The following is a 24,209-nucleotide window of genomic DNA, read 5'->3' as shown; positions in this document are numbered from 1 at the left end:
CGAGATTCTTTAATTTGTTCACAAAGTCGTCCAAACTCTGTATCCATTTTGTTCCTCACCATTGAATATGCAGTGTCTTGCAAAACATAGGCTCTGTGACAATCTGAAATTTTACAGACTTTAACTGAATGTTGTCTACCAACCAATGAGACTGTTTTGATCACAGAAAAAAATTGCTTTCTTCATAGGTTGGTTCCGAAAGGTTATCTCAGTGAATATTTTCAGCATATCAACATAGAAGTTAATTAAAACAAAAGCACTAGTTCCTTGGGAACATTTATATCACAATTCCATGCCCAAGTAGCAAAATGATAAAATATTTACAATGTGGTAAGAGATGTTCTCTGTGGATGTCCAAAATCATCGAATCCATCCAAAGTCTATTGTCCGCACACAGCATTTATCCATCTATACGTTTGACAGATTTTTTAAACTAGGGCTAAAAAGCACATCCTCACTTGTAGATCTTTGATCTGGGTAGTACTCTAAGGCATTGTTACAGATTAGATCGATGTCCTTCAGATAGTCTCCTGCAGCGGGGTACTGGCACGAGTCAATTTGAGTCAGAACTGTTGAAAGATCCATCGGCTCTTTAATCCTTGTGGCATAGTCAGGTACCTGCAGATCAAATACAAGCATTCAGAGGTTTTCTTAACCTTGCACACTGTCTACCAAAATTACTCTGAAAACTTTAAATAAACGACTTCCTAAAAACCCTGAACATTTGCGATGCATCAGAAGATGCTGAAATTAACCAGTTTGCTTCTCAAAAATGGAAGGGCTCTTTCAACTGGCATTAGAGCTGCTAGGAGAGGACAACAAGAAGTAGGGAGGTCAGAAGCACGTGCATGGTACAGAAGAAACACTGAGGGTGGGAAATTCATTTCACTTTGCTTCAGAAAATCACAACAGTGAAAGCTGAGTAAGCCATCCGACATTCTTTTTGCTGTCAACATTGAGGAAAAGGTGCATAAATTGCACCTGTGAAGTACCTATTGCAGGCATCTACTTTAGAATGAGATAACTGGGCCCAGAGGTGCTGATTTCTTCCCTCAGACCATAAGAGGAGCCTAATGACTAGTTCAGATGAAGACATACGTATCTGTCTAGATTTTTCACAGCTCAAGAACCTAGGAGAAAAGGGGAAGAAAAGCCAGTGGATGCCCACATGAAGAGGCCTTTGCTGATCCGCAGGTATAGTCAAGTTACACCTGTCTTTGAAATATACGCCCCTAGTTTAGGCTTATCTAATCAATTAAGGAGAAAAAGGGATCTAAGCAGCCTATTGGAGGAAAAAGAAAACACACTGCACTTATGGTTGATTCCTCTTGAGGAGTTCCAGATGAAACAGAGAACAGGATCTCAAAACTTATTTTTACAAACTGCTGCTCCTATTCCTGTTCCCACAGGAACTGACAGTCCAATAAAGGGCTTTAAGCAGCCTATTGGAGGAAAAAGAAAACACACTGCACTTATGGTTGATTCCTCTTGAGGAGTTCCAGATGAAACAGAGAACAGGATCTCAAAACTTATTTTTACAAACTGCTGCTCCTATTCCTGTTCCCACAGGAACTGACAGTCCAATAAAGGGCTTCATTAAAGTAGTCCTGTAAGTACTGTTTGTAATTATAAGGAAAGATCTCTGTGCTTTTCAGTGCTGTGACATGCCTACATATCAAAGCCTTTTCACGAGCAGACTGTGTTGGCATTTGGACTGGCTTTTTAGAATGAAACCAGGGCTTTCAGCGAATAATCCGATAAGAGACATCTGAGAGTCAGCAGAAGTAAAAGCACTGCCTCTGCTTCTTGCAAAATCCTAATAGTGCAGCCCTAAAAACGAAGTTGAACCTTCCCCAAAACGCTGAGAAATACGAACGCTGAGAAGTTACAGACACACACAGATCAGCACTAGTTTACCTTCTGTGGGTCAACGGGCTTTGCAAATTCCCTGAAACGTCTGTCAGTGGCAGGTCTGTGAGTAACGTCCCTCAAGAAAATTCTAAGTTCACGCAAGGTATCCTCCTCTTCCTCCTCCAGCATCCCTACTTCTTCCTCTTGTGGCTTCTGAGGCTCAGCTGGTGGTGCTACAGGCAGGACTTCCAATGTCCGATCAACTTCAATTAATCAGGAAAAATTAGCCAATTTACAGTACTCAAATACAAGCATATGACAAAATTACTGACAGAAAATGACCACCAAAGCAAATCCCAAAGAGCTAGTAACTTCGATAGGAAAGTTTTAGATGTACTTCTTATATCCTCCTCACCTGTTTTCTTTACAGGAGGCTTAGCCACTAGATTTAGAATTAGGTCCTCAAAAAAAGCTGCTCTCTCTGCCCTACCAGGCAACTCAATATTGCACACTTCTCCAAATTCCTTATTAAATAATTTTTGGATCTAAAGCAGAAGGAGGAAAGACATTTCAGATTTAAGGCCACAAAAACTCATCTTCTATTCCAAAAAGATGAGTACCTTTTAAAATGAATAATAACCTGAAGAACACAAACTGAAAAAAAGTTATCTTCCTGGCCTTAAATGGCTACATTTTCACAGGCTGGCACGGCAAATTCAAATATCACCTTTAAGAATCACCTGTAGAATTAAATCTTGGTGAAGGGATTGTACGCTACACTGATAAAGTAATGGCTTTCACCACATCCAACATCGCTTCCTTTGTATTTACTTGCCTTGCTGCATCCTTTACTTAGAACCTTTATGGCTATAGAGGGAAGAGAAAGGCTTCAGCAGACAAGTGAGGGCTTTTTGCTGAGTTTTTATTTCTCTACCAAAAGGTGTCTGAAGTAGCTAGTACCTCTACATCTTCCTCCATTTTCAATTTCTAGTATTAAAAGGTAGGTAAGGAATTTCACTACTTATTTTAGAAGCAATTTAGAACCTGTACAAAAACTTCTGTGGGAACTCAAGCACTTTCAAAGCAGTTGATAATAAACACATCTAGGTAAGACCTGTTCTCTTCCCCCAGTAACTGAGACAAAATAATCGGAATGAGAACAGCGTGTTCCTGTTTTGGGCACCTTCCCTTAATGTAAACTCTCAGAAGTCAATGAAGTTCTGCATGTACTTTTACTACAGTTTATTTAGGAATACAACTAGAATTCCATTCCAAAGTTACTTGAGCAGAAATTGGAACTCAGCTTTCCAGCTTGGAAAGCTTTGGCCTATACGAAGAAAGAAACTGATTTTTTTTTTTTTTTTTTTAATCAAAGTGTTTCAATTCTCTACTAAATTGCATTATTAGCAGTTTACCCAACATAGCATGGAATGGCAGACTGTCAGAAGAAATCTCTTCAGTAAAAACATCTTCTTGTCATTTCAAGCACTGCATATTCTTGACTGAACCACTTTGTAGCCACCAGAATTATTGTATTAATTTATTATTTGCATGCATGAGAAGGGGGTGAAAGTCACTTGCTTGACTCAGAAAAAACCTTAAGCAGATGCTTTCACAGTATTCTTTTTCTCTAAGCAAATTTTAAGTGATTTGTTAGGGTGCCTGAGTAATAACAGTAGGCATTTAAGAAAGTGCAGCATTTTGATGCTGAAAGCATTCATAAATTACAAGACACTGAAGAAATAGTAAGAAAAGTATTGACAAATACCTCTTCTGGGAGATCTGAGTGACGTACATCAGACGTAGCAAGCAGCAAAACTGGCGAAAATGCTGGAAGAGTTAGAAAAGTAAGTTTCAAGGCAGGTCCAACGTTGTCCCACCATAAATGGATATCTGGGACATAAATTATGCTTGGTGCTGTCTTCTGAGCATTTCGGATCAGCTAGTGAAAAGGAAAGCTTGGGTAAGAAAACTAAAACACGTAGAATAACCTGTTAATACATAGCTACATAGCCACCTGACTGCCCCATGAAAGGAAACTATGTGAACAGAGTGGCAAGCATCCTTTCACATAAGGAATTTCTCTGTGCACCCTTTCAGATTACCAGTATTCGAAGAACTCTAGTCAGAAGATGGGAAGGATATATTCAGGCAGTGGCTAGACACCGTAGCTATATGGCCACAGCCACAATCATCGCATAACAAAGAAAGGAAATGTCCCTCTTATGGGACACATCAGTATTCAGTCGTGTAACATGTCTGTCCTTACTTGTATGGCTCTCAAATGTTCCCACTAAAGGTAAAAATATTTTAAGGTAGTGATGCCAAACAATAAAATGGATTTCCTGCCTAAAAGTAAAAACACCAGATCTGTTTATTTTTTCTAGTTAAAACCACATCAGCGTGCAAATGAAGTGTTTAGTGAATGTTAATGCTTTTATTGCACATACTGCAACGGCACAAGTTGTGTATGTCCGTGTGAAAACAAAATAAACAGAAGCCCCAAACCTTGGTTGCCTTACTAATACAATTTAGAAGAAGGCTACAAAAAGTAGCCGACATGCAGTCTGATACAGAGCCATCTACTGGGAGCACACAGTCTTCGGAGGCAATGAGAACTACTTTCTGGATCCCAGGGAGATGAGCAGCATTTCTTTCCACAAAGAGATGTTTATTAGCAACACCGCCCAGCTTCCTGAGCTGCTAGCAACATCATCACTGTAAAATTGGGTATGGAAAATGTGGACATGTACAACATCCAGATTGTTTGTGGTTTTGTCTAAAAGAAAAGGGGATTTTCAGACAGAAGCAAACATCCCGGCACATTAAAACAACGCCACCTCCATTACCAATGAATTTTGCTCACCTTACTTGCAACTCGATTGATCCTTTACATACAGTCAGTGAATCCGATGAGAATAAAAAGAAAAAAGGTACCTGTCTGCAGATCTCTTCTGGCGGTGCAACGTTTGTAAGCAGAACAGAAAGGTCCAGGGTGTGAACGGGAAACTTCTCCAAAGCGTGCAACACCACGGGTGCCACGTAAGAAACCTGGCCGTACCCTTCTTTTCCTACTATTAGCAGACGGGGCCGGCGTGATGTTGGTTCACAGAAAGCACTCCTAGAACAAGAGTTAAGAAAACAAGTTTATAAATGAGGTGCTGAATAGACACACACAGATGTTCCAAGTAATTTTCCTATAGACTTACTTTTCCATCCCCAAATAATCCAAATGGTAGCAGTACATTAAATACATGTAAGATTTCCAGTTAAGTTATTCAGTCATTCCAATTGTTTCATCTTCTTCCCTTGTGTTGCCTATTCTGTACTGAACCAAGACTGCAAATTAATATCCCTGCAATCTTGCATTACTAGTAGGAAATAAATTTGTGAGGAGCATTTGTTTCCCCACTTCAATCAGGCTGTACCTTTGCTGGCTTAAATCAAAGATTCTAGAGACTTAGCCTTGCTCTAGAGGACAGAAAATCTTCTGGACAGCACAGCAATAGAAACTGAGAAAAATAACTGATCCAGCTGTGACAACATGATCTAACTTTCCAACAGTGGGCTTGCATGACTTCCATACTAAAATACCACAAGATTAACACAACTTGGTGGCTTAACAAATAAAGACACCATTCAGATTTTTCTCAAGGTGTTTTAACAAGCCATTTCTCAGTTTTCTTTCTGCTACATAATTCACCATTGGTTTAAGAATCCTGGAAAACAGAAGGGCAAAAGGTGGCAACACAAACCCATAAAGTTGGGGTATTTTTAGCTAAAAGGACAGACAGGACATTTATGTGGTCTTGAGTCTTTCAAAGAATGCCATGGATTAAGTCAACGTGTTCTGGTAGTCTACGGATCACTTTGGCTTAGGAAGACAAGCCTGGGCTTTTCAATTTGGTCATTCAGAGCAACTTCATTACCACTTTAGTCCCTTCACCCTTTCTCCTTGTGAATACCAAGCACCCCTTCAACACACAAACTTGATGTTACCCCTTCGTCTACCACCCCTCACACTTTTAACAGCTGGAACTGTTTACAAAGACTCAGCAGTCCTGAGAATTTAAACATAACAGGGATCTATCTTTCTTTACCTGCTGAAACAGAGGCATTTTTTCTCTGGTCCGTCAGGCATTCCATCTTTTAATTCATCTCCAGAAACCAAGGATGCATCGTCATCACTGTCGAACGTATCATCTTGTAAAATAGGATTTAAATGGTCTGAAAGACAAAAGAGGTTTGTTAACTTTCCTGAATAGCCTTTGTCTCGTTCTCTTACATGAATACAGCTTCTAAATCAGTGCCAAAACCCTTTCTTCATTTGAGAGCACACACTGAAAGCTATTTCCTAGAGTTCATCCCACCACAGATCTAAGGAGATGGCACAAGGCCCTACAAAGCTGTACTAAGTCCCACTGATGTGTACGTATAAGGTACGCTACTCTAAAGGGGGTGATTTTTTTCTCCCCCTTAGAATAAAGGAGATTACAAACAATTTCCGCAGTTGCTAAATAGCTAAAAAAAAAACACAAACAAACAAACAAACAAACAAAAAAAAAAAAAAAAAAAAAAACAAGACCATTTCTTTCTGGAGGAGGTTCCCACAATGAAAGCACGGGGATTAAGGATGTGATGGCCACAGAATTCCATTCATCTAGTAAATATCAGCGCTAATTGATCTCACGTGCACATGTATAGTACGATCCACAAACATTTAAATTAGGAGACTGGTTAAAAATGATGATAGCTAAAACAGTATTTAGCTTAGACCAGTTATACTTGTATCCTGGTCCCGACATTCTTCAGAAAGGAATTAGAAACATTGACCTAGAAATGCTTCCCCTCCAAATATCTGAGTTTTGATTTTTTAAAGAAAAATAGGTGCCTTATACTTCAAACCTCAAGTCAACCTCTACAAATGCTAATTATCTTAGCTGCCGTCAGAAGCAGGATGCTTCAGTAGAGAACGCATCGTCCTTTACTGTGTATTGAGTCATTCAGGGCTTCCATTTGGCATTTCAGTTTCGAATCCAGAATAAAACCTATGCGTTATCTTCCAGACATGCCCAAAAGAAAGACATGCACATGCAAATAATAAAATTCTACCATCATTGTGTCTGAAAGGTTTAAGTTGATTGCACAAACCACAAGTTTTTGCTTTAGCAGAATTATAAAGAAGTGGATGCTGTGGTTATACCTTGCTGTCGGTCCTCCTTTAGTGCAAGCTGTGCATGCGGGAAGATCTTCTGCACAACTTGTAAAATATTCGCTCCTGATCTTTTAAAAAGTGGCTTGAAAATGGGTGATAGTGCTTGTCCGGGTGAAGCCACGATCCTGTTTGATGCCGGAACAACCTTCTTCAGAGCCATGAAAAAGTCCTTTGCTTTTATTTTAATAGAATTAACGTCTAGTAGCAACTTCTCCCTACTTGCATAAATCTGAGGATAGCATCGACGTAGAGAGCACAGCGCAGCTTCAGTACATAAAGATTTGATATCTGCACCACAGTATCCTAACAAACAAAAATCAAACGTTACATCAGTCAAGGCCCAGGTTTACAACATGCAACATTTAAACAATTTGTAATGCCAAAACCAAACAGGTTAACAGGGAATTCAAAGTGCTACCGCTCTGCAGGGAAGTTTCATGTTGCTCACTGCCTGATACCCTGCGCTTATGCAGCTGAAGCAGACTCCTCATCAAAAACTATACTCTTGAGGAAGATGCCCCAGAACCATTTAACGTTTTCAGACAACAAAAAGAACGACAACAAAGAGTAAATAGATGAAAGCATCTAACTCTGATTGCTATGAAGGCGTGCCAGCTGCCTCGTTGACTAGTTGTGCAGCAAGGCACAAGAGCTTGGGTACTGCCTGGTACAAGCTAAGGTTCTTTACAACTTGCTCACAAGCAAGAATCCATTTTGGTTTCAGTCTTACCAATGCATTTCTCAGCTAGTTCATCAAGCAACATGTCCAGTGGCTTAGGGGTCCAGTCAGAAGTATGAATCTTGAAAATTTCTTTTCTAGCCTGGAAGCAAAATCATTGCGTTTTAGCTTGTCCCAAGTTTTCCTTAAAAATACCAACAAGAAACAAACAAACCAAAAAGCAAGCAAACAAACAAACAAACAAAAAAACCCCAGTCCTCCCTGAAAACCCCTCATCTATTAATACACTTTTCTTACTTGCTCAACTTTCAAGTATTTTACAGTTATTTAATATACACTCTGCATTTTCAACCAGGAAATTGAATATTTCTTATTTGTTATACTGAACTTTTTCTAGGAACCTACAATGAAAGAAAAGGCATTTATAGCTTCAATAACAAGTTTCCAAACTACGAGACCTAATGACCCAGAGGAAAATACTGTAATGAAAAATTTATCCAGAAACATTTCTTTGTTGTCCAAAAAACTTCTCTAAAACTTAGCAAGCTTTCATTGTGACAGTCTCATTACTTCATCACATTTGCTTTTCAGTCAGTAAATGCACAGAAAGCACTTCTGGCACAATGCTTCAAATTGCTACAATTACTATAAAGAAGAAAATAATTATGACTCAAACTACTACCACTGATCCGGGGCACAATCAAATGCAAACACGTCCCCTATTCATTCAGAAGTGAAGGATTGAGACCAAAAACACAACTTCATGATGAAAACACCCAAGTGGACTAAATAATTAAGCAAACAGGTACAACTTTGCAGTGTCTCCACATATCACTCTTTTGTTCAAGTTGTCAATTATTTTTTTTTCCTATAAAGTTGGACTTTGCCATGGTAGCACTAACATTCAATTTAAGTTCTCACCTCTTTATTTGGCAAGTTGAAGAGGAACTCTCTGCCAAAGCGTCCTGGTCTTCGTAAAGCAGGATCTATAGAATCCAGTCTGTTGGTAGCTCCGATTACCACGATCTCCCCTCTGTTATCTATGCCATCCATAAGCGTCAGAAGAGTTGAAACAATGGAACTAATAGAAAAATATAGTTTTTATTTACTGGTTCAATAAATTTTATTACATTCCACGTGACTTTCTTGATGCCGGAACAACCTTCTTCCTAGTAGTCATTCAAAAGTGGGAAAAAAATAGTCTACCAAGTCGGGGTTTTTTTTGGTTTGATAATAAATCTGCAGACTGGTAAGTCATCAAGCACTTCAAGACTGTTTGATATAATCTCTACAGGAGGAACAGCCAGTGTTGGAAATGAAAAAAAGCAGCCCGTTTCTTCAGAGTCTTAAGCCTCTGCTACTAGGAAAAAAAAAACAAAACAAAACAAAACAAGAGGAGAGGAGAACAACAGCGGGAAATTTACCTATTCTCCAGGTGTTCAATTGCAAAGCCTCCTCTGGAGGATCAACAGCTGTGAATTCAGCGTGCTTAGGAGAAATCAGATCTACGTCTGAACCACAACTATTTCAGCAGTATCACTACCATGTTACTCTGAAGAAGCAGTCAGCACCCTTTCTATGTTAGGAAATAGCTGAACAGAGTCTGTTATTCACGTGAAGTAGTCAGGCAGGTTTCTTTAGGAAGGCTGGGTTTCACTAGAACATTACTAGCCTGTAAGCCTCATGGCATCACCTTCCATCTTGACTGCTAAACCTCCTTGTCCCCTACTATCTTCTTTGCCAAGGTACAGCTGTCCACATTTACTTTTCCTACTTGGCTGGACTGAATTTAAGAAGGGATCTTGCATCTAAGAAAGGGAACAAAAGTTGCTGCCCAGCAGCGTCTGGCTCAGGGAGGAGTGGGAAAGCTCTGTACAGCCCCCAAGGTGAGTGCAGCAGGAGGCAGGAGGTGCTCCAGGCTCACAGCAGCAGTTCCCTTGCGGCCTGTGCAGGGAGAGGCCCCTGGTGGAGCAGGCTGTCCCCCTGCAGCCATGGGTCCCCCGTGGAGCAGATCCCCACGCTGCAGCCCCCCTGTGGCTGGAGGAGCCCCCGGTGGAGCAGGTGGCTGTGGCCTGGAGGAGACCGCGGCCTGTGGAGAGCCCCCGCAGGAGCAGGCCCCGGGCTGGACTGGAACAGGCTGTGCTGAGCCTGCTTTGCCCGTGACGCTCCTTGTGGAGTGATCTCCCTGTCCTTCTGGCAGCCCTTGAGCCCTTTCCAGCCTCTTTTCTCCCCTTGGCGTTGGAGGAGGGGCAGGGAGAGAGCGCTTGTGCTGGAGCTCAGCTGCCCAGCTGAGGAAAACCACCACGGTTTGCTCTCTCTTGCCGCTGCTGCAGCACGCTGGTAGCAGCCAGCAGCGTCTGTTCTTCGAGCCTCAGCAAGCCCACAGCATCTTCCTTGAAGGGATCCCTTTCCTTCACGCCTGCCAGGCGCCGCCTCCAGAGGCTGAGGGCTTGTGCCCCGTTTGCAAGCGCTTTCTCAGTGCCCCCTTCCCCAGAGAAGGATCCATGCTGCTTGGCTTCCCTGCCCTCTGCTGCCAGGCTCCCGCAGCTGCTATCCCAGCAGCGCAGCAGCCAGCTGACAATGTGCTCGCCTAGAGGACAGCTGCAATCTTGTCCCATGGCTCGCAGCTCGCCCAGGGATGGGGATCACCTGCTTGCTGCTGCTTTTCTCTCTGCTCTCCTTTCCAACAGCCTCCTGTTCCCTGGGATGGCCCTACCTTGGGGTAGGCTGCCTTGCCTTCCTCTTGCTCCTTCCCCTTCTTGGGAGGACTTTCTGCTCTTCCGAAACGAGATGACTTCTGCATGCATTCCTTCCCCTTGTGTGTATTGGCGCCTGAGACAGCACCGGGGTAGTCCCCGGAGCCAGCTCTTAGGGCCTGTGCCAGGCTTGGAGGGGCTGCAGGGAACATGCCAGGGGCTCGAGGGGCTGCAGGGCAAGTGACAAGGCTTTGAGGGGCCTCAGGTCCCACCACAGTGGTTGAAGTCGATGCAGGGAACATCAGAGTTGTTGGAGAGGCTGCAGGTAAAATGCCAGGGGTTGAGGGGGCTGCAGGGTGCTGAGTCACAGCTTTGCATCAGGTCAAGACGCATTTTCCTAGAACCATCCATTTCCTCCTGAAGGGGCTGAATAGCATGGAACGGTCTTCAAAATGCACAGAGCAGACCCCAGCAAACATAGGGATGCTGCTAGCAAGTAGGTAACTATTTTGTTGCTGTTCTTAACATTGCTTCACAACAACAGATGCAAACATGATAAGATAAAATAATAATCATTATAATTTTATAGTAATAAAACAATGCCATACTGTACAACACAGTCAATAAAGTGGATTGAATGTAATAAAAATAAAACCCATTTATCCCATTCCAATGAGTTCCTATCCCCTTCATCACTTCCCATCCCACTGATCATTTCCTATCCCAACAACGTCCCAGTTCTGATCCCAAGGCTGAATTCCCAACTCCCACCCACCCACCCAGCCAGCCATGCACCCATTTTCTGCATTTTCAGGTCACAAGACTCTGATGAAGGCCACCTCAGCCTTTTCCCCGAAAATAAAGCTGCTCTTTATTGTGAAAAACTTCACTTTTGCACAACACTGCAGACCCAGCCAAGATGGTCCTGCAAGACAAGGTGAAACAAACATACAAAGCCCATATGGATGTAAATTGGTTCATCTAAACAAATTCCTACCACGAAATCCTGATCCTCAATCTCAGCACCGATGAAAAAAGAGGATACAGTTCCCTCCTCCGAGGTCCCTCTCTGCCCCTGCTCCCCGTGGGCTCCTCTCCATGGCTGCAGCTGCGGCCCGGGGCCTGCTCCTGCGGGGGCTCTCCACAGGCCGCAGCCTCCTCCAGGCCACAGCCACCTGCTCCACCGGGGGCTCCTCCACCCACAGGGGGGCAGCAGCGTGGAGATCTGCTCCATGGGGGACCCATGGGTGCAGGGGGACAGCCTGCTCCACCGGGGGCATCTCCCTGCACTGCTGCTGTGAGCCTGGAGCAACTCCTGCCTCCTGCTGCACTCACCTTGGGGGCTGCAGGGCTGCTTCTCACTCCTTGCTCTTCCAGCTTCTGTTGTGCAGCAGTATTTCCCCCTTCTTCCATCTGCTCTCCCAGAGGTGCAAACAACATCGCTTATTGGCTCAGCTCTGGCAAGCGCCGGGGCCCTTTTGGAGCTATCTGGAGCTGGCTGTTGTCTGGACTGTTCTCACAGACGCCATCCCTGCAGGCCCCTGCTACCAAACCCTTGCCACGTAAATCCGATCGAAGTGTATGCAGCAATTACAAAGCCGCTGTGCTTTGGGCTGTCATGATCCTCCTGCAAGTGCAGGGGAGGTGCAGGGTTGCTTTGCATTTCCAAAAGGAGGAAGAAAGCCTCCAACCCCACTGGACCTCAGCCACTTGCAGGATCCAAGCAACGCTCCCCACTTTCAGTTATCTCCCTCCCATGCACACAGTGGGAGCAAGGTTGAACAAGCACATTTTTGAAAATGTTTATCTTAATGAAGAATAAAAGAAGTCTACAACACCCAATCCCTCTGTGCACCCAAGGCAAAAATCGTGGACTATTCTGCCTCAACACTATTTTCAGACCCAATTTGTCAAGTCATCTAGCAGAGGATTTCTCTCTTGTTCACTCACTAGCTTAGCAGAGCACCAGTTTACATAGGTGCTGGAGCAGATTCCTCAACCATCTGAAGGGACTTGATCCCAGAAAAGTTCAAAACTGCAGGTGACTCATGATTTTGTGGTGAAGCATCTATTAAATGAGAGCTGTTCCGCTTAGGGCACAGTGAGACAATGTGAGAAGAACCCTGTATCTCACTGATTGAGGCTTTATAACTCTACAGAATTGTCAGTCAACAATAAATGGAAAGTGCAGGAGATATGTTCTTTCTTCCTCCTTTCCCTGCCATACATTAGCAGAGAGATTGTGGTGGGATATAGGTTCAGAGCCTCACAGAAGAAGGATTTGAACCCAGGCTCTCCACAGTCTGCACCACTGCCTTCCTGACGGCTTTTGACTATTTTAATTAATTTTATTATTTTACTTTTTTATTTTATTTTATTTTATTTTATTTTATTTTATTTTATTTTATTTTATTTTATTTACTTTATTAGTATTATTCTTCTTATTTTTCTGGATGGTGTCTAAGTCTTGGGGGGGAAGAACCAACTGTGGGAGGAGGGAATGCTACTACTGTCTGTGACAGTGGTGATTTCTGGACAGTGTTAGCAACAGAGCTTCTGCAGAGAAGAGAAAATGCCAGGCAGTCTCTCTTGGTATTCCATGTACTGAGTACTGAGTGCAGTTTTGGGCTCCACAGTATAAGAAAAAGTATAAGAACAAACCAGTGCACTGTGATAAAGAGAGTTTAATAGGGTACAAAAGGAATAAAAACCAACAAAATAAGAAATGAGAATATTGATAATTTATAATGTATCATAGAATCATAGAAGCATAGAATATCCTGAGTTGGAAGGGACCCTTAAGGATCATCAAGTCCAACTCTTGACACCGCACAGGTCTACCCAAAAGTTCAGAGCATGTGACTAAGTGCACAGTCCAATCTCTTCTTAAATTCAGACAGGCTCGGTGCAGTGACCACTTCCCTGGGGAGCCCGTTCCAGTGTGCAACCACCCTCTCTGTGAAGAACCCCCTCCTTATGTCAAGCCTAAATTTCCCCTGCCTCAGCTTAACCCCGTTCCCGTGGGTCCTGTCGCTGGTGTTCATGGAGAAAAGGTCTCCTGCCTCTCGACACCCCCTTACGAGTATAAAATATAGAAATATTGTTTAATTAATAATATTAAATACTTATCATTTTATAATAATGAAACAATGCCATACCGTACAACACAGTCAATCAAGTGGATTTAATTAAATAAATAATAAATCCCAGGAAATTAAATAAAATTTTAAAATGTAAATTTAATACAAATAAAACCCATTTTTCCCATCCCAATGAGTTCCTATCCCCATCATCACTTCCCATCCCACTGATCATTTCCTATCCCAACAACGTCCCAGTTCTGATCCCAAGGCTGAATTCCCAACTCCCATCCAGCCATCCATCCAGCCATGCACCCATTTTCTGCCGTCCGTGCTGGCCATGCCCACATCCATGCCCGGCCTGAGCATGGGCAGCGGGAGCGGGCTGCATGAAATAACTGAACATGAAATTATGAAATAACATGAAATAATAAATAAGGTAACTTAATTGTTGCTGTTGCTGGCGCTGGGCTGAGCTCTGGGGCGCTGGGCTCGCCAGCAGGGCCGCAGCGCCAGGAGGAGCGGGAGCTGGCTGCTGGACCTGCCATGGTGGCTGGAGAGTGGGGCGGTTGCTTGGGGAACGCGGGCAACGGGGGTTCCGTCCCAACGGCTGACCAGCCCCTCGCCGACATCTTGGGGAGGACTGCAGGCTTTGGAGCCAAGCAGGCTGCCCAGCGCAAGACTTGGCCATCCCCAGCAGGCTTGCCCTCCCACGCAGCACTTGCCATGCCCACGACGCTTCCACACCACCACTTGCCCGGCCCAAGGCTTGCCCAGCCCAGGACCAGCTTCTCGGCCTCAGCGGCAGTGCCCATCCTTGCCATTTCACCGCATGGCACATTCCCAGCAACCCAGATGAAATCTGCCCCATCAACACGAAGCGTTTCTTCAGCCAAAGAGACCTCGTCCCAAAGAATTCCCCTCTCTTGGAGGACTTCTCCAAGCACTTCCTTCCCCAGGGAATGGTACCCACCCCATTCAAGACTTCCCATCCCAAGGCTTTTGCTTCCCAGGGATTTCCTTCCTAGGGAACATTGCCCATTTCCTAGCCCAATGGCTTCCCACCCCAAAGAAGTCTTCCCATGCTGTAGCCCCGAAATGCCCCCAGAGGGCACCTGGCAGCTACTGGGAAGGAAATGAGCTCTGTCACGGTGAGCTAGCCGCTCAAGGCCCTGCTCTTTGGCCCAGGTGTCTGTGAGGCGGTGTTGGCAAGGAGTCCTGTTGTGAACATAAGAACATAACGTAACAGAAGAACATAAAATCACATCAGAGAGAAAAAAATGTAGAATAACAGAACGCGACATAAGAACATCAAACAAAGACAACTCTCATGATGTGGTCTGATAGGATGGAGGAGAAAGCAGAAATCCAGCAATGCTGTCTTTCCTACTCCTCAAAACCAATTCCGTTGACAACTGGGAATGCTTCCAGCTGGAAAAAAATGCCAGAATGAAGTGGAGGACTCCTTGCCATCACTGTGTTTCTGGAGCACACCTCTACCTTTCTGTCCAACAGGGGGTTCTTCTTGGGAGATAATTGCCCAACATGAAAAAACACAACCAAAGCCAGAGGACCCATCTCCGCAACAAGACGATAAATAGAAAAGACATCTCTAGATGCAGACCCCAGAGCTCCAATTCACTATGTCCCACTAGTGGAAGTTATTTTTTAGGCTTTGTTTTTAAGGCCACTGGCTGCCTCCTCCCTTATGCTGCCCATTCTCCCTGTTGTCCTGTCTTCTTTCTCCTGCATTGCTTCCTTTCCTTGGTGGACCTTGCTGAGCTCTTTGATGTTTTGTTGTATATATATGTATGAAGACATAAACCTGTTAGAGAGTGTCGAAAGAAGGGCAACAAACAAAAGGGTCTCTTTTAAGAGGGGGATTGAGGTTTGTGGCAAGGTTTTGGTAGCAATTTAGGGGCTGCACTGTGCTGGACACAGCAACAGACGCACCATAAGCCAAAGTCAGACAATAAGCCAAGGTGTGTTCACGTGTGGTTTACTGTGGTTTACGTGTGGTTTACGTATAGAAGAAAGTTTTTGCCTATTGGTGAGTATACTGCAGATTTGCTGCATTGTTCTAAATGAAATAGCAAGATAAGTGATGGCATCGTAGGCTGGGAAAATATTTCTAGAGTATTAGCGCATTTTGAGCATCATTTTAACTGTTTATGCAAACATGAAGATTATTAAAATCAGTGTTTATTTATGTCTGTATGTAAACAGGTGATCATGTTGTATAGCATGCAGTAAATGGTTTGTGAATGCTGCTTGAAGAATGAAAAGAGTAAGTCAGCTCCACAAGGAATAAATGAATTTTGTTTATTTGTGCAATGCAGAGATTAGAATTAGACCAACAGCATGGAACCAAAGTCTTGCTCTGTGCCTTTTATCTGTAGGACAGTTCATGGAGGCTTCAGCAGCCCTATCTGTTTTCTAGCACTCTGAAATGTCCTCTGTGGTGCTGCACCCAGTTGAAAGCCTGCACTGATTGTGATGAACTTTCCTAACAGGAGGCACGGGTCCTTCGTCGGACGCTGGCTGGGGATGTATGCTGCGATGCGGGCAGATGATGCTGGCCCAAGCACTGATCTGCAGACACTTAGGGAGAGGTGAGTGCTGGTCCTGAGGGAACTTCGGTATTGTCTGCAGACGCTTCTTCATAAGTACTCCATTAAAAGCACAAACCCTGAATTTATTAGTGAGACTTTCTTTGATGCCCTGGTAACAGTTCCTAATGAATCAATTCATATTCAGCTGGGTGAAATCATCCCAGCCTGAAGCAGAGAAATAGGCATAGAAGGAGAACAAATGGGGAATCCTGTCGCCATTATTTTATAAACCTTTTAGTGTAACACCCAAGTTGAGGCCAAGGGAAAACCTGCCACCGTGGGACAGTGCTCTTACCCTTCTCTTCACTACTCGCTTGTCAGCAGCACGAGGTCCAAACCCCCCTGGTGCAAGCTCTTAAGCATGCATGTCACATCCCAGGATGCTGCCAGTGGAGTGTTTGGACTTTCTGTATGGATCTTATGTTGTTATTTAATGGGTGCTTAGAAATCCAACAAGGTCTAAACACAGCCTGTACTTTTAAATAATCTTGGAAGCTCATAGATACTGGAATGGCTATCAACACGCAGCATGATCCGTCAGAATATGTTTGCAGTTGATGTTTTTGTTTTGTTTTATTTTCCCTGTTTTTACAATCTAGCCTATGATGATAAAGGGCAGCTTGATGATAAATAACAAGCTTGGAATTCTAGGAGCTCTACACAAAATGTAAATATTCGAGATGAATTGAAATGTCTTTTAACATCTCATTATAAAGCTTTCTGCTGTCTAGACATTTGATCAGTGTAATGAAAACGTCACCATTTTTTATTCTATATCAATTTTTCCTTTCAGATTGGCAATGGGAAAAACACAAAAAACAACCAGAAGAATATCACAGAATCCTACGATGCTTTCTCAACAGGAAGGCTTGCTGTTATTCAATCCACCAGATGGGTAAGAACAAACATAAACTTTCAGGTTTTTTCCACTGAAATTCCTACTGTGTTGAATCACTAATTTGCAGTATGTTAATTCACAATTTTAAAAAGTGGATGTGAAGACAATGTGTATGCTTATACAAAAATAAAAAGGTATGCAGATGGGCGCAAAGACTAGTAGTACAGAAACATTCCCTGAGACCTAAATAAAGCCATGTACTAGAATCTAGCTCTTGATAAACTCTGTAAGCCTTGGGTACCAGAGTCAGTAATGTTAGAATAGACAGTCTTGTAGCTTATTGCTGTAATTTGTAATAAGGGGCACTAACATTTGTTAACTTGTAATTCTCATTATAGTTTAGAAGCCTTTTGTTTATTAAAGAAACTGGCACTCCCTAAGTTTTGAAAAGAGCATAGATTGAGAAAATAAGTGTTATTGCTAAATACAGATTGCAGTTACTCTAGAATGTTTGACAGTCACGGTATTTACTGTATATTGTTCCCACATTCTTTATGGTCTCATTTTTCTTTGATTTTGTGTACGTGTGTCTTTTTTTCACTATGAAAACAGCACAGGTGGGTGTTGGAGAGGGGAAGTCAATTGGAGAATGGTTTGGACCAAATACAGTTGCTCAAGTACTAAAGTAAGTGAGATCATACCAGTCTCATTCAGAACGTACTCCCCTGAGGCAGCCAAGACAAGGCCCAGGCAGAGTTTTGAAGGCTGCATCTCCCCCTGTCCCACAGTCAGGAATGTACTTGCCATCTCTTTACAAGTGCAGCATGGAATGTCATGCCACAGCTCGGTGTGCAGGTACTGAGTTGGGAATGGGTGACCTCTAAATTTTAATAAAGGAAGAGCCTGAGGAGAAGAAACTGCAGGAAGGTCTCCTGCTATGCCGTCTGCATGCCCTCACCAGTCACACCACAGATGTATATTCCTTTCTGCACAGTGGCACAGCTCTGGCAGGTCGAGAGTGCCACCGTGTAGGTCGGAGTGGTGGTGTGAAACATCAGAGAGAAGCCATCTCGGCTGAGGAGGGAACTGAGCTGCAATTCCTCCCTTTCTGAGCAGCAGTTCTGCCAGCAAGGCTACTGGATAAAGATGGGCAGCTCCTCATAGTCTGGGAGCCACACTGAAAGGAACTGAGGCTGCTCAGTTCTCCAGGGGTACGTGGAGGTGTCTTACCTCAGGCAGGGGCTAGGCTACAGGTCCTGCGAGCTCAGCAGCAAGTCTTTGACACCCTGGAACAGGCACATGATCTGAAGAGGGAGGGGAGCTGAAGCATGCCCTGGACTCCAGATCTTTCATGGCCAAGTTTTTCATGGTGAAACGCTCACCCCCATTTCCTTCTGGCTTATTTGAAACAGCTAATTCTGCCAGTGCAGCTTAAGAGTGTAGCTCCCTTCCCCAAAGGTTTGGATTTTGCAGAAGTGGACATAAAACTGTGTGCTGCTGTCTCCCACTGAAGTTTTGGTGCCCCAAACCCTTAGCTGATTTAGCTTTTAATGCCCCATTTCTGCTGTGCACGCAGGCTCAGGCAGAAGTAATTCCACTGAATTCAGTGGAATTTCTTAAGCAAAAAGTAATCTGCAAAACTGGCATAGGATTTTTTTTCTTTTCCAGATGAGAAAAGACACAATTGGGCAAGAACCCATTGCAGAGACTGTCGAGTGCAATAAAAAGTAATAAACTTGATGTAGTTGGACTGTTACTGTCACTGCACTTAGCAGTAAGACAAAACAGTTTGCACATGGTGCAGCGCATATGTTTTTCCTGGTACCACTCAGTACCTATTTTTCTAAAGATATTAAACATTTAATGTTTAAAGTTTTCTTTTTCTTACATGGAGACTTTAAAAAATGCAGAAAGGATGTTTTTTCTTAAGAAAAAAATAAATAAATGAATGGTTCTGAGTGTAAAGCTACCCTTTTGATCCAACTAGTTTATATTAATTAGTACCTTAATGTTTTCTAGGAAGCTTGCTTTATTTGATGAATGGAATTCATTAGCAGTTTATGTATCTATGGGCAATACGGTGGTCATTGAAGACATCAGTAAGTGACACCTCATCAGTTTTCTGGTAACAGTTTCTGATTTGACTCCATTTGCCAGCATGTATCTAAACATGAACAAATACTTGGGGGGCCATGGCTTTGTCTTGCAAGGGTAAGAAGAGGGAAGAAGGACATACAAACTCAGTTGTGTTTTTTTGATCCCTGATGCCAACTCCGTGCTCACATCACTGGATGTGAAGAGCTCCTTGAAGAATTTCTACTGTCATCATTTCTGCCATTTCATTTCTCTGTCGTTTTATAGGCAAAGCTTGACAGTATTAATAACATTAATAGTACATGTCACTGCAGTCTTAAATTGTCATCCCCCAATCATTTATCTAACGTCTCACTTGGACGTGCCAGCACATACTGTCTGCTAGAATCACTTCTACTAAATAGCTGTAATTGCCATGCCCGGCTCGTTTTGTCTTGGGTGCCCTATAAAGATCCCTGGCAAACTAGCTTAATTCACTACTGAGAGGAAGATCTGCTTTGTGTTCCTCTGTGCGTTGACTGATTTCTAGTTTTATTCCCGCAGAAAAAATGTGCTGGTGCCCTCCTCAGAGCAGCAGCGCGTCCCACAGCAGTGCACATTTGCACAGAAGTGCTCTTGGCCGAAGCAAGAACGCAGGAGGACTCTGCACAGGCTGGCAACCCCTCTTGCTTATTATACCTCTACGACTAGGGATAAATCACATAAATCCCGTATATATTGATGCATTTAAAGTAAGGTTTTCTTTCAATTCATTGCTCGTTACTGTCAAATAAGTTTGGGTATCTGTGATGTCAGTAAAGAAATGAATTACAATTTCCTTTATTCCTTTTGAACTCCTAGGAATGCTTTACGATGCCACAGTCTTTGGGAGCATTAGGAGGGAAACCAAATAATGCCTATTATTTCATAGGATTTTTAGGTAAGGAAAAAAGAAACTTATTCCAAATGTGCAGATGATCAAAAGAGAACATTTTTTGAAGGGGAAATAGTAAGGAGTCTAAGCGTGAACCTCTAAAAGTAAAGAAAGATGAGAATAGAATAAAATAAATGAAGAAGCATATCTAAAAGAGTTTAGAAACAGTATGAGATGATCCTTAACAGGAGCAGAAAGTTAACAGCAAAGCTAGGTGTAAAAATAAGTGATGACATCAACAAGAGCAACGTACTAAGAATAGCTGATAGCATTTGACAAGTGTATTGGTCAAATGTCACTTTTATTTTCTTGTATTTCAAAACTGTTTCTGATAGCAGTATCTTTTTCACCTTTTGCATACCTTCTGTTATTAAGTATTGCTCTAATTAATTTAAAATGCATTCCTTCAGATTTCACCCCACTTTGGGCCAAAATTTTGCAACCCTATTTTGTCCTTTTGTAAAACCTAACCTGTTTTAGTTAGGCTTTTTTGTTCCAATTTCTGAATGAATGCCTAGTGGGATTACAGATTGCATCTGTGAACATCCTGTACCTTTTAATCTGTCAAATGTTAGTGTTTACAACACTTGAGATTTTTTTTTTTTAAAAAAAAAAAGTACTGGATCTCACATGGAAAAATAAAAGTATGTGACAAAGATAGAACATATCCAACCAAAAAATTACAGTAATAGGTCACAATAGGAAGTTATACTAAATACCCTGTGGGAAACGTTGTGTCTAAACCTTCCGTTTCTCTTAAAGAATCCCTAGCTGGAAAGTCTAGATTATACTGACTGCGATGGCAATCTAATTTCTATTTTACAGTTCTGGACCAAGTGCTTATTAATGTCACTTGCTTATTTTTAACATACGGCTTTTACCCATCCAGGCAATGAGCTGATCTATCTGGACCCTCACACCACTCAAAGCTTTGTAGATTCAGAAGAAAATGGCACGGTTGACGATGAGAGTTTCCACTGCCAGGAAGCCCCACATAGAATGAAGATCATGAATTTGGACCCTTCAGTAGCTTTAGTAAGTGTCAGGAAATCTTGAATGCATATACTTTATCTCAAAGTAATGTCTCTCTACATTGGTAAGGGCAGCAATGCATCTCCTTGAACAGAACCAAGATCACAAAGCTGTCTTCTGTGATCAACACATAGTAGTTTGTACATAACTACATGGAGAATCTTAGGGCAAGTGGGGAGCTGTCTGTACTGTAGGGAGCTCGCTTTGTTTTCTTTACTGAGCAGCTTTTACTTCTTTCAAGAGGCATTATAATGGTCAGAGCAAGGAACTGAAACAGATTTACGTGTTTTATTCTATCACTACTTTATGTTTGGTCACCTCTAGACAAGTTACTTAAACTTACTTTCTATCATAAGTTAAAAATGTTTAAGTGGAATTATTGTATTTCACCCCAAATTACAAATACAAATGTATTATTTGTAATTCACCCAAAATGTCATGGGGGTACTGTGGTATTTGAAAAAATTGGATCTGATCCCATGCCAGTATCCTGTGATTGGGTGATTGGCAGTTGTCACCAGTGGGATGTGTTTCTAAAGCTTTAAACAATCTGTAAAGATACCGGTATCTGTCATTCATTCACATACCTGTTTTTTAATACTGCTGCTTTTTAGAAAGTTTTTTTGTTTTGTTTTGTTTTGTTTTGTTTTAATACTTAACTACGTAACTGTGCAAAATGTGGCATGATGCAACGAGACAGACAAAATCATAATGAAGAGCAAATATTTTCAGTATAGATACCACAATGGAAAAGTTCCTTAGGTGGTCCATCATCTACAAGTTTTCAGCTTCTGCTGATACCTGGACTGTAGGAACTGGGTGGCGCTCCATGGAGGAGCACACAGGAGCTGCTGCTATTTTTTGCTTGACTATTTCGTTAGGGGTTTGCATCAGGGTTAAGGTTAGGGGTTAAAGCATCAGGGTAAGGCAATACTACTGAATTGCTAATTGGAAATTGTTCAGCACTTTACCAGCCACAAACCCTGCCAGTTGGAAAATGGGTGTAAACATGCACACTTGAAAGTGTTACTGGGTGACACTTGCTTTTAACTTCTAATTCTCACTAAATGACTAAGGTTTAACTGCCATATTGTAGTGATGTGTCAATGATTTGCTTCCTGATCCCTTTTTATTGTTTGACATAATAGATTGCGTGTTCTAATTATGACTGTTAGTCCCTGCTATCTTAAAGATCTGATTCTGTAAGTGCTGCAGGCCTCTAGCTCCTGCTGATCTAGGGAGAACAGAAGGTGCTGGCTGCCACAGGAAACAGACTTGAGGATGTTTCTGCATGCAGCTGTTAAGCTAAGCACCAGACGTCTGAATGTAAAGTACCATCAACCTCTAAAGGCATTTATTTAAAAAAAAAAAAATGATCTAAGGAAAACAGTTTGTAAATAACTGAAATACAGGACAGAAGGTAACTTCTCTTTGAAGAGGAATAGCGTTTGGCTTCAGGAACACCTTTTTTCCTGACCAAAACCTGTCCTTCAAAATCTGATGCGTTTTTTTTTTTTTTTTTCCCCTTTGGAGGAGCTGATAGATCTGTCTTTTGTGCTATTGATCAACAGAAAACTTGAGGAGAGTTCTATGCAAGCAACTTTCTTTTAAAAAGCAGAAAATATTGTACATTCCTAGTGTGCTTGCTACATGTAAACAAAATTACAGGTTTGCAGATATCAAAGCTGATATCAAAAGATGATAAGACTGATAATTTGTAGTACAGTTCAAGAGATCTGTCTTCCAGATGTGTTTGAACTAGGGATGTATTACAGAGACCATGGTGCTTGGATTTCACAGTATGTCTGTATAAAGACTTTTTTTTCCTGATGGACATGCGTAATTAAAAAACACTTTCAATTAAGCAGACACGTTTTGTGTTTGAAGCGTCTCCCGAGCCAGCTTTTAAAATGAAAGCATTCTGTCCTCAGGAGATTCTAAAGCAGCAGAGTCTACGGATGTTTGAGCTGGTCCAGAAGCACCCGCCACACTGGCCTCCTTTCATACCTCCAACAAAACCAGAAGTGACAACCACACGAGCAGGTAAGGCACCGATTAAAAGCCTAATTGTGCAATGTTATGTTCCTCGTTAGCAAATAAAAGAATAATCACAGGTAGAATAACTATCCTTTGTGAGTGTCAAGCAATATATAGCAGGCATGTATCCAAACAAGCCATACAATTGCTAGCACAGATTTTTTTTTTCACTCTTACAAAGTACTTTTCTGGAATGCGTCTTTCAAAGTTTTTTTTTTTTAAGTGAACAAAATCAGGCATGTCTTTAGAAGCATTTTTTTCTTTATCTTTTTTTACAGAACTCATTGAATCTACTGACAAGCTATTTGAATTGGAAGAAGAATTTGAAATCCTGAGTGTGTGAAGGAAACTGTGGTGACTCTTCTGAGTGTTGAATATATTGGTAATATTATTGCATTGACTTAAACAGCCATGTTAGCCCTGAAGTGCCTGAAATTATGGATAACAGAGCACAGAAATCTAGTAGCATCCAAAACTCCAAGGGCAGTTTAACACACAAGCTTCCCCGGATGGAAAGGCAGTAAGAGCTCTTGTGATAAGATGCTTAAAGGGAATCTCTTTTTAACGTACCTTATCTGGAGACAAACGGGCCTTTGAGATTAAGGCAAAAATACATGTATCACTGGGCACCATGTTTGGAGAAAGGGATAACCCAAATGGATATTTCTTGCTCTCATATAATAATGCAATAGTTTAGTTCTTCAAGCAAAACAGTCTTCAGTTAAGGAGGATGTTTACTTCTGTTCCCTCCTGTGGGCTGCGTCATAGGAAAAATACATTGTCTTGTTTAAAAGATCGACTGGATCAGGAGAAAATTGTTTCCTTGTTAAATATTTTAACATGTATTTGAGCAACCAGACTTTATTACAAAAATGTTTCTGTAAAAGGAACTATGTCTAATGTATACATTTTGCAATAGCCTTCCTGTTTCTGGGAGACCTCAAGAGGAACAGGAGACTCAATAGTTGATACAGATCACAACCACTGTTATAGTTATGGTATATTTCACCTTGACCTTAAAATTCAAATGATTAAAACTTAGGTTATTTCTTTCCGAGTTAAAACGAGTCAAAGGTGGTTTAACTGTACCTTATTTATTTTAGAATAGATTTACACAAGTTTCTCTGTTACAGCACTTTATCTGTGCATCTAATAAATTTCT

At 42.1% G+C, this 24,209-nt stretch overlaps 1 protein-coding gene and 1 long non-coding RNA gene across 2 annotated transcripts; one reads left to right on the top strand and one right to left on the bottom strand.

Annotated features, from left to right (window-relative positions):
• Positions 1-390: 390 nt before the first annotated feature.
• Positions 391-10,363, bottom strand: LOC137848872 (ATPase family AAA domain-containing protein 2-like). The gene is made up of 10 exons (XM_068668370.1): positions 10,068-10,363; positions 8,667-8,826; positions 7,797-7,887; positions 7,055-7,369; positions 5,952-6,078; positions 4,789-4,972; positions 3,620-3,793; positions 2,267-2,396; positions 1,918-2,114; positions 391-618 (listed from the first exon to the last, which is right to left on the bottom strand). The coding sequence occupies exons 1-10, from the start codon at positions 10,361-10,363 to the stop codon at positions 409-411; spliced, it is 1,884 nt and encodes a 627-aa protein (XP_068524471.1). The 3' UTR covers positions 391-408.
• A 7,087-nt stretch (positions 10,364-17,450) lies between these two features.
• Positions 17,451-21,709, top strand: LOC137848874 (uncharacterized). Its single transcript, XR_011091555.1, has 4 exons — positions 17,451-17,656; positions 18,991-19,070; positions 19,609-19,984; positions 20,868-21,709. It is a non-coding gene; the product is annotated as an uncharacterized lncRNA (long non-coding RNA).
• The last annotated feature ends 2,500 nt before the right edge of the window (positions 21,710-24,209 follow it).

Source organism: Anas acuta, unplaced genomic scaffold, assembly GCF_963932015.1.
Source record: "Anas acuta unplaced genomic scaffold, bAnaAcu1.1 SCAFFOLD_239, whole genome shotgun sequence".
Classification (NCBI taxonomy): Eukaryota; Metazoa; Chordata; class Aves; order Anseriformes; family Anatidae; genus Anas; species Anas acuta.
This window is presented reverse-complemented; position numbering and strand designations above follow the sequence as displayed.